Source organism: Ursus maritimus, unplaced genomic scaffold (genome assembly GCF_017311325.1).
Source record: "Ursus maritimus isolate PB19 unplaced genomic scaffold, ASM1731132v1 scaffold_23, whole genome shotgun sequence".
Classification (NCBI taxonomy): Eukaryota; Metazoa; Chordata; class Mammalia; order Carnivora; family Ursidae; genus Ursus; species Ursus maritimus.
The window spans coordinates 33842938-33854699 of NW_024424786.1; the positions used below are offsets into that span (position 1 = coordinate 33842938).

An 11762-nucleotide genomic window follows, 5' to 3' on the forward strand; every position below is an offset into this window, starting at 1 on the left:
CACCTGGGTGGCTCAGTCGGTTAAGCATCCCATTCTTGATTTCAGCTCAGGTCATGATCTCAGGGTGGTGAGATCAAGCCCCATGTGGGGCTCTGTGCTCATCGTGGAGGTTACTTGAGAGTCTCTCTCTCTTCGTTCCCCTCTGCCCCTCCCCCCACTCATGCTCTCTCTCCTCTCTCTCTCTCTCTCAAATAAATAAAATCTTCAAAATTTTTTTTTAAAGAGAGACTCTAGCTGGTGGGAAGCAAGTGGTATGAGATACTGTTATGCCTCTAGGCTTCGTAAAGTAAAGGGGAACGATAGGACTCCAGAACATTTGAATACAGAAATTAATGCCACCACCAAAGACATAGAGGATGTAGCAGAAGTAATCATATTATCTCTCCATTTAATCCAGCAGTCTGGCCCATCCAGAAATCAAACGGCTCTTAGAGAATGGCTGTAGACTGCTTAAAGTTCAACCAAGTGGTAGCCCAGCAGCAGCTCCATACTTTACATGGGATCATTTACAAGGTCTCCCAGACATGGTATGCAGTGAATGATTTGGGAAAGGTATTCTTTTCTATTCTGATTAGAACGGAGGATCAGAAACAGTTTGCATTCATGTGAGATGAACAACGATACTCATTTCCAATTTTTCCTCCAGGTTATGTTAACACTCCTGCCTTCCCAGTATATTCTGCAGGTATGTAGCCCCCTAAGATATTTGGCCTCCTACCCACTGCACTCAGTGGATACGAAGTGTAATGTGTACTACACTGATAACGTCATACTGAGAGAGCAGGTTACACAAGCAGGTCCAATGCTGGAACATTGGACACCTTGGTAAAACACCTGTGCTCCAGAAAGTGAGAGACACAACACAAACACACAAATACCTATCAGGACTCAGGAACTCAAAACATTGCATGAGTTTTTACAGGTCCAGTGGTCTGGGGCATGCTGCAAAATCCCATCCAAAGTAAAAAATCATGAAGAGAGAATCAGAGTCCTAGTAGGCCTCTTTGGGGTTTGGAGGCCACATATTCCACACCTAGGAATGGTTCTCCAGCCCAGAAACCATATGGCACAGAAGGCCGCAGGCATTAGGTGGGATGCAGAACAGGAGAGCCTCAGCAGCAGGTCCAGGTACAGTACAAGCAGCCCTGCCACGTGGGCCACGTGATAGAGCAGGATCTGTAAGGAAAGCTGTGGTCACGGGAGAAAAGCAACATGGAGCATATTACCAGCCTCAGTGGGGAGATAAAGCAGGTCCTGAGCTGCGGGAGCTACTCTATACCATCTGCAACAAAGCATGTTCTGGCTTCTGAGAAAGAGCTCCTAGTCCATTTGTTGGCCCTAATAAGGAAGGAACTCTTGCACAAGAAGCACCAGGTGAGCACGTATCCAGGCCTCATGCACTGGGTCCCGTCAGATCCGCCAATAAATAAAGTAAAATGGGCAAAGCAAAGATCATAAGATGGAAATGAGCTCGTCTAAATGGAGCCCAAGTAAATGCAAGGGGCGCGATTAAGCAACAATTCAAATGTGCATGAAGGAAACCTCTCCTTTCCCACCGCCAATGTCACTCCTGTTGAAGTAATCAACGTCAAAAGCTTGCTGTGCATCCTTCATACAGTCCTCCCTCTGCTCACTGGCACCTGCGTGCACATGCACATTTTATTATATAGCGTTGGCACTTGTTCTTAGTGATCAGAGCTACACTTTGACCTTCAGCTTGATTTTTTTTTTCACCTAACAGTGACTGCATATAAACTCCAGGTCAATCCATAATTACCTAATCTAGTCTTTTCATTCGCTGTACATTTCACATGCATGCACACAAAACTGACTTTTCTTATAATGGTGGGTATACACTCTATTTCTTTTCTTTTACTTTCCACACAAAATGCTGAAATATGAGTAATCTTACTCATTGGCATTTATATTTCTGTCAACTAGATTTCTAAAGAAGGGATTTCTAGATCAGATGCCATATAAATTTATCATCTTATCTGGAAACTACCAGATTCTTTGTGAAAATGGAGTAGTCACACTATTAGCAGAAAGTAAGAGTGAACGTGGACATATAGGAACTTCACCATCATGGGAAACTAACAATATTCCATCTACATGGAAAGGCATTGCATTAGCATATTAATTTCCTTTCGTTTCCTTGACCAGTAATGATAGTGAACTTTTTCCCATACGATCTTGTCATATGGATCCCCATTTCTGTGAATTGCTTGTTCATTCGTTTGCCCATTTATCTCTTTTATTTTTCATTGAATTTTAGGCTGTTCTTTCATCATCAGGGATACTACCTCATTGTTTGGAACATGTGCACAAACATTTTCTGTTGTTTTATTATTTCCCCCGTAATATTGTTTGTATACTCTGAACTTTTGATTACAACTTTTGGTTTTCTTGTCTGGATTAAATAATATTCAAGCATACATGATTGTACAAATATTCACCTAAGTGTTCTTCCACGATATTTTCACATTTATGTCCTCAATCCATCTCTATATTATTTTGAAAGTCTCATCATGTCATAGACAACAAGACAGGGCAGAAAAATATTTAAGAACTACTCTATTTTTCAAATCGTCTATGAGCTGGCAGAGCACAGACTCACATGCAGTTTCTGATTTTCCACTTCAGGGATGATTTTCCTATACAGTCTGTACCAACATCTATGGTATAACACAACAAAATTCTATTTTACCAAAACCATTAGAGAATTTTTCCTTTCAAACTTCCTCCTGAATGCATTTTTCACCTCCTTGTTCCTCAGGCTATAGATGAGGGGGTTCAACATGGGGATTACCACAGTATAAAATAGAGAAATCACTTTATTGATATCCAGGGAGGAAGTTGAGCCAGGACGAACATAGATAAAGAAAAGAGTCCCATACAGGATGGAGACAACTGCCAGATGAGAAGAGCAAGTGGAGAAAGCTTTCTGCCTCCCATCAGCAGTCTGGATCTTCAAGATGGCAGCCAGGATGCAAACATAGGAGACCATGATGATCAGACCACTGAGCACGCCAATTATTCCAGCCATGATGTACAGCGCTAACTTATTGATCCATGTGTCAGCACATGCTAGGGAAAGCAGTGGAGAAATGTCACAGAAGAAGTGATTGATGATATTTGGACCACAGAAGGGTAAACGGAAAGTGAGGATTGTATGAGTCGTTGTGCTTATAAGAGCCATGGCATAAGGCCCTACCACCAGCTGCACACAGACACTTTGGGACATAACAAGTGTATACAGCAAAGGCTTACAGATGGCCATATACCGGTCATATGCCATGGAAGCCAGGAGGAAACATTCAGTTGCCACAAAAAGACCAAAGAACCACATCTGTGTGGCACAACCCGTGAAAGAGATGTCTTTTTTCTCTGCGAAGATATCACACAGCATCTTGGGGGCAATGGAAGAAGAGGAACAAATATCTACAAAGGACAAGTGGCTGAGAAAAAAGTACATAGGGGTGTGGAGTCTTGGATCGGTCCATATGAGAACGATGATCCCTGTGTTACCCACGAGGGTGACAAGATAGACAGACAGAAGCATGACAAAGAGGACAATCTGCTGATGGACATGATCTGTGAGGCCCAAGAAAAGAAATTCAGTCACTTGTGTCTGATTCTTATCTTCCATTGATCAGTTGTAATCTGTTACAAGAAGGAAAAGTAATTTTTATTTTAAAAAAATCAATCATCAACAGTTACAAATAATATTTTAAGCCAATAACATATTATCCTAAACAGATCTATAGTAGAGAATTATTGACATATTGTTGAACTTGAAGACAGTATGTCCGTGTATTAGGTCTAGGAGTTGTGCAAAAATACTGTGTGAACTTGGATGATTCACCCTCCATCTCTTTGGATTCAGTACTCTCCCATAAACAGTGGAGTCCAACTATATCATCTAAAGTTCTGCAAGGTATAAAATTGCATTTGAAATGGGAATTACTCTCCACATTTCATCTTATTGTGTTATGAGATAATAACTCACTTAGGAATACCTTTACTGGAAATACTGTAAAATCTCACCAATATGATAGATGCCTACATTAGACATCTGGGAAAGAACTAAGCAAGGGAGTTCCTGTTCTCACTGAAGAATCAGTACCACTCGAATGTTATTAAGACACAATTCATAGATGTGTTTATCAGTCTACTCTCTGCTTGCACTGATAACAGGATGTGGAAAGGATCATGCACACAATTAGTGAAGCAGTTACTCCTATACAAGAATATGATGTCATGGAAGAAATGGAGAGGTCTTATGTGTAAGAACAAGGTATCTGGCAAATTTTGGACAGCAAAATGGAAATGCCATGACAATTGTATAGAAAAATAAGCATCTGTTTGCACCAAAATAACATATTATTATTTTATGTGATTCCCTGTACATTATACAAACTTCTTTTAAGGCACTTATCCTGACATCTGTCAGGCAATATCAATTATACTAATGTGTAAAATATCAAATGGGGAATGATTTGTACAGGGAGCCCTATGAAGACAATTTTACTTTCTGTCTCATTAGTTCAGGAAGAAGAAATCAAATGGTTTCCAAGGAGACAATCACTATGCAGGAAAATTTATATGAAAAATCTTGTTTTAAATAACATTTATTATCTCTTCAATTAATGTCATCTTTAAATAAAATAAAAACAATATACTACTTCTATTATTCAATAATTTTTTGTGAAGCTTGATACACGATATAAACAGTGACTGTATCCATTCAATTTGATTCTTTTAGCATTTTAATAATTATTTGCTCAATGCTATATAAAGTATGATTTCAACAGTCACAAAGGTGATTCTAGGCTTATGTTAGCATCAGCCAGGGCATTATGCCAGTCCAAAAACACTAATATAAGCATGTGGGAATTAGAAGGTAGAATAGACAGCTTCCTTCTATTTTTGATCCAATCTCTCTCTTTTCTTTCTTTTCCTCCTTTCTTTTCTTTCCTTTCTTCCTTTTCTTTTCTTTCCTTTATTTTCTTTTCTTCCTTTCTTTCCTTTCTTTCTTTCTTTCTTTCTTTCTTTCTTTCTTTCTTTCCTTCCTTCCTTCCTTCCTTCTTTCTTTCTTTCCTTCTTCCCTCTCTTTTCTTTCTTTCTTTATTCTTTATTTGAATGTAAGCTATTCTGAGACAAGGAGGTTAATCTGTATGCCCCTTTCACACCTCCATTCTGTGACCTTAGAAATCCTCATAGACATTGTCGTATCTCTATATTTAAAGAAATAAATAGGAAATTCAATTTTAAAAACTCACACCAAACCTGCTGTTTGGTCTCTCTTTAGAGAGCCCAAGCTAAGGAGGTTGATTTTCCTGACATTTAAGCTCATCATGAGGTTTCTCCACCAAATTTCAAAAACTTCCTATTTTCCAAAATGCAACGTACTTACTTCTTTAAGGATACCCTTCATGTAGCTCCTTTAACTGCTACAGAGGAAATGATCATTTTCTAGAAGAAGGGAACACTCAACTTCCTTCATGGTGGTAACCTCTTCCAAGAGGTATGACTTTCTAAATACTTGGCGAAGAAGACAAATGTCCGTCTTGAAGAGCCTGCAAGTACAAAGATGTTTTTTGACCCGCATATGAATACACGCACTGCACAGCATAAGGAGATTTCAGTAGTTCTCAGGAGTTTTCAATAGTTTAAGGCCAGGTCCCCAAAGAACTAAAATCTCAAGAGTTTACACCCACAGGGACAAAATTAAAATAACTGCAGTGGCACTTGGACCAAGTACTATTTCATAACTGTTTCTTTTCTCAAAGAGAGGATTCCTAAGAAAACAATGGGGTTTTTCCCCCACTTTGGGATCCTTCTTGCCGAAAAGAGCTCTCTTTTCCATCAGTGGGGAGTGATGCATTGAGCACCCAGGACCAGTTTGGAGGAAGTAGTTTGCTGCCTGGATTCTGGAGAAACAGCCCCTGGTGTTAACCTCAATTCCACAGCTTTACTGCTTGGGTCACTTTAAGCACATTTTTAAGTCTCTCTGTGCCTTGTTCTCTGAATCTCTAAACTAAAGAAGACAACAGCGTCTAGTTCACAGAGATCTTGGAAGGACTTAATGAAGTGATACATTTAAACTACTTAATGAGTGTCCAGCACAGAATCCGTGCTCATTAATGTTATGTATTATTATTAGGGATTTATAGCATAGTTAAGGACACAATACTTAGACATTAAGATAAAAGCAGTTTTTTGTTTGTTTCTTTGTTTATATCTAGGCAAAAAAAAAAAAAAAAAAAAAAAAAAAACACAGTCCCTGGACTCCAAAGAAAGGATAGATTACTATAAAACTGGAATAGAGGAGAAAACACTCAAGGAAGGAATTTCTCTAGAAAAATAAATAAAATTTAGATAAACCGAAGTTAAAGGAAAGGTATTCCAGGCAGTGCTAAGGAGATCCATAGAAATAGGAGCAGAAGCAAGGAAGCTGTTTGGGATGGAAGGGTCACACTCAAGAAAGAAACAAATGTAGAGTCTGATGACACGGATTAAACTAATGCAATCACCACCTTCTCTGAGAACCTTATTGTTGAAAGAAGAGTTGATATCCCCTTCTATTCAACCCCTATAGTATTTTATTGGTAGCTCATTTTAACTATCTATCTCAGAAGGTTGTCAATAATTGGTGTTGTGTCAGTATTTCTTGACTTACTGGAAAGTAAACCCCCCCAAGTTTATCATTCATAATGGTATATATTTAGTAATTAAAATTATGTTACATACCTTTGATTATGGATGGCAGAAAAATTCTTCTTAAAACCATTTAAAAACATAAGAAAAACAACAAAAACAGATTTTATTGACATTTTATTATACCTAAAAAGGGAAAGGAAAATAATAAGAAAAATCATTCTATTAACAGGAAAAAATTATAGAAAATTCTTTAATACATTTTTAAAATTAAAAATATTCATTATGTGGAATAGCATCATTGAAGAAAGAAAAAATTTACATCAGGTAATAGGAAGTAAGCTGGCTGATCCCAGGAAAGAAATTATATTAAAACTGTCAGCACATGAAACAAAACAAAAAAGTAATATAGAAACTCCTTAAAACAATAATGGAAGGTATTTGAGAAGGTTAAAAAGATAAAATTTAAAAATAAACCACAACTTCAAAATATTCATAGAAAAAAATGATTACCAAGGAATAAAGGAAGATCTGACATACAAATAATTGGTATCTCTGAAGAAGAGAGATGTTGTATGCTAAAAACTTAGTAAAATATCAGATGATCTGTATTTAATCAGTAAAAGCACACAATATGTCTTAAGGAAAAAACATAAAATTCTGGTAAATGGTTAGACTTTTTTTTTTTCTTTTCCTTAAGAGGAAAAAAGTGTAATCATTCTCAAAATGCTCAGCAGTTTCCTTCCACCCTACATTAGAGTGAATAATCTTATACATGGACCAAGATTAGAAAACTGTGGGGATTATAGGAAATGGTGATATGATAATAGTAATATAATCAATAGTGATATTAATATGACCAATAATAATATGGTAACATAATTAACACAAACATGAAAGAAGATGGAGTTTTACAGGTTCTCTTGCCTACCAATCTCCTCCTCTCAGTGTAGAGAGTTATTAAATACTGATTAAATGTTATAAATACAGTATTTTATGTAGGTATAGTCTAAGACAGAGGAAATTTGCCACTAGGAGTGTTAAGGATAACAATCTTTTGGGGCGCCTGGGTGGTTCAGTCGTTAAGCATCTGCCTTCGGCCCAGGGCATGATCCCAGAGTCCTGGGATTGAGCCCCACATGGGGCTCCTCAGCTAGGAGCCTGCTTCTTCCTCTCCCACTCCCCCTGCTTGCATTCCCTCTCTCACTGGCTGTCTCTCTCTCTCTGTCAAATAAATGGATAAAATCCTAAAAAAAAAAAAAGAAAGGATAACAACCTATCAAAATCAGCTTATGGAAGGAAAATAAAAAATATAAATGTAAGAAAAGTCTAATATTAACTAATTAATATTAACATCTTTTGTACTGATATAGTTTTAAAGCAATAATTCAAGAAATAGTTCATTATATTTTTAAGTCTCTCTGTTCTAAAGGTTAACATCAGAATTTATAGAATAACACCTATAACAGAATTTTAGAATAACATCTAAATTCTAAAGGTTAACATCAGAAATTATAAAAACAAATTATACCACCTTCAGATTACCAGAAGAAATGCACATATGTTACACATGCCTTAAAACATCCAAAGTCATACTATAAAGTAAAATATTTTTAAAAGAAATATTAAAAGAAGAAAGCTTTAAGAATGGAGTGTACAGCTAACATAAACCTATATATTATTGCAGCATTTGTTAAAATAGCAAAAGATTAGAAATAACTTTTTATCAATATTTGACAGGTTAAATAGTTTTTTAAATGAGTTAGAGCAATGTGTTTTGAAATGACACAATTACATATAAAATATTCAACTTAAAAAGTCAAGGAGCAAAATCACATCATCTCAATAAACACAGAAAAACACATTTCATAAAATACAACATCTTTTCAAAATAAAAACTCTTAACAGATTGGGTATAGAAGGAACACACATTAACATAATGAAGACCATATATGACAAACCTACAGCTAGCATTATACTCAATGAAGAAATAGGAAAGTTTTTCCACTAAGATCATGAACAAGACAACATTGCACACTCTCACCACCTTTACTCAACATAGTACTAGAAGTCCTGGCTATAGCAATTAGACAAGAAAAAGAAATAAAAGGCATCCAAACTGGAATGGAAGAAATAAAATGGTCACTTTTTGCTAATTAAATGCTTTTATATTTAGAAAATCCCCAAGAGTCCATCAAAAAACCATACAATCCAGCAATTCCACTTCTGTGTAGCTACCTAAAGGAAATGAAAACAGTTTTGAGGAGATATCTATACTCCCATGTTCATTGCAGCATTATTCACAATAGCTAAAATAGGTATAGAAACACCTAATTACCCATTAAGAGACAAATGGATAAAAAGATGTGGTGTAGGGGCTCCTGGGTGGCTCAGTCAGTTAAGCGGCCAACTCTTGATTTCTGCTCAGGTCATGACCTCTGGGTCCTGGGCTCAAGTCCAGCATAGGGCTCTTTGCTCAGTGGGGGGTCTGCTTGAGGATTCTCTCTCTCCCTCTGCCTCTGGGCCTCCCCCTGCTCATGCTCTCTCTAAATTAATTAATTAATTAGTTCTTTTAAAAAATGTGGCATATATACACAATGGAACATTATTCAGCCATGAAGAAAGAGAATATCCTGACATATGCAACAACATGGATGGACTACTATTTTATTCATGCATAGTATAATGAATATAGATAAAATGCTATACTATAATTATGTAAAATGATAAATAACACTGAAATGGCAATCATATTACAATATATAAATGTATCAGGTTAACAGAATGTACATCTTAAACTTATACACTATATGTCAGATTCATTCAATAAAATAAATCAATAAATAAGCCAAGTGTAGAGATGTGTATAAGGTAATCTTTCCTTTACATTATTTGTAAAAGCGTGCACATATGTACAAATATGCATGCTTTTCTATGCAGAGAAAAATCTCTTGATAAGAAATCTCTTGATAGGAAACTGGAATGGATGGGAAATTTACATTTATTTATATTTTCATTATGCAATGTAAATTTTGCACTACTCACAATCATACTTTAAAAGTGGAAAATAACAAACCTTTGAAATTATTTGGGGAGGAATACTTAAATTCAATTAGCCAAGGTATAAGTACATCATTAGTTTTTGATATAATGTTCAATGATTCATTAGCTGTACATAGATATTCATATTTCATTAATTTAAAAAAGAATATGAAAAGTTTGTATTGCATGTACGAACTGACTAAGGAATTACATCCAAATCTACTATTTTATCCATGTCTTTACCTCTATACCTCATAATTTAACTGTCTTCCTAAAGTTGTCCATAAATAAATGTAAAATGTAAGCCACCAGCCGTAAAGCAAAAAATTTACTTCTTTAGAAAATGTATATGTATTTCAACATGAATAATACAAGTGTTGATAGAGATAGTCCTATCTTGAAGTGGCTTCTGATTGTTGATGTCCCACCTTGTCCCACCATCTTCAATTCACTACTGCATAATCCCTCTTGTGCCCACCATTTAATCCCTGGGATAAAGCCAAGAGGTACAGTTATAAAGCTGATACTGCTACCTTGATAAATAAAATATAATACCTTATCCTAATATTCCCAGCTATTTACTTGAGTCATATTTGTAGTTTCTCCTGACCTAGAAACACTAATTTAAAATGAGCCTTGGCCACTTACTCATTGGGCACCCCTACTACATCATGAAATTGCCTTTCCAATTACTAGCCAGCAAGAAAGAGGCTTAAAATCATAACTCCGAATGAACTTCAGGCACTTCAGAAAGTGTGGTGTGTACACTGCTTCCCTCCATTACACTGGGTAGTGTGGCAGACTCTGTTGTGCTCCGCGCTTACCAGCCAACTTTCACTGTCACCACCTCCATTTCTTTATCTGAGGATTTCTCTTCCTACTACTTTTCTACTACTCAGCAAGCCAGAAGTACCCCCCAAAAATTAAGACTCCCTGGGAGCAGTTTTCAACCAAAGACTGATTCGAGAAAATGAAGCAAATAGAATAAAAAACAGATGGGACCAAAAAAAAAAACAAAAACAAAAAACAGATGGGACAACAGGAAAACAAAAAGCAAGATGGTAGATTTAAATTCAAGCATATCAATAATCACTCTACATCTAAATACCCCTAATTAAAAGGTAAAGTTGATATTGTGAATAAAGCATGATCAACAATATGCCTCCTAGGAGAAACCCACTTTAAATATGCAAACACAAATAGTTTAATATTGAAAGGCTGGAGAAAGATAAGCTTGCCAATACTAAGGAAGGGGTAGGTGGTGCAGCTCTCTCACATCAGACCAAACATATGTTAGAGCAAAGAAAATTACTAAGATAAACAACGTAAGTTCATAATGATAATGGGGTCAATTTATCAAGAAGATATGACAACTCTATACATTTATGCACTTGATAACATAGCTTCAATTTACGTAAAGCAAACACCAATATAACTGTAAGGAAAAACAAATAAGCCCACAGTTAATGTTGGGGATTTCAACATTGTTCTCTCAGTCATCGATACAATAAGTAGACAAGATATCAGTAAGAATATACAAGGCTTAGACAACACCATGAACAAAACTTAGCCTTCTAGAACACTCCAGTCAGTAATAGCAGAATACATATTGTTGTTAAATGTACTTAGATTATTTACCAAGATACACCATCATAAAAAGTCTCAAATTCAAAAGAATTCAAGTAATGGAAAGTACATTCTCTGACCTCAATGTAATTGAATCAGAAAGCAATAACAGAAAGATCTTTGGAAAATTCCCAAATATTTGAAAAACAAATATAACACTTCTAAATAAGCTACGAGTAAAATTTTTTAAAATAAATAATAAAAAAAGGTTCAAAATCATTAGCCATCAGAGAAATTCAAATCAAAACCACATTGAGATACCACCTTACACCAGTTAGAATGGCAAAAATTGACAAGGCAGGAAACAACAATTGCTGGAGAGGATGTGGAGAAAGGGGATCCCTCCAACATTGTTGGTGGGAATGCAAGTTGGTACAGCCACTCTGGAAAACAGTGTGGAGGTCCCTTAAAAAGTTAAAAATTGAGCTACCCTA

General features: G+C 36.1%; 1 protein-coding gene across 1 annotated transcript; it reads right to left on the reverse strand.

The window, feature by feature from the left end:
* Nucleotides 1-2698: 2698 nt before the first annotated feature.
* LOC103666244 (olfactory receptor 5G3-like) lies at nt 2699-3649 on the reverse strand. The gene has a single exon (XM_008694261.2). The coding sequence runs from the start codon at nt 3647-3649 to the stop codon at nt 2699-2701; it is 951 nt and encodes a 316-aa protein (XP_008692483.1).
* Nucleotides 3650-11762: the final 8113 nt, after the last annotated feature.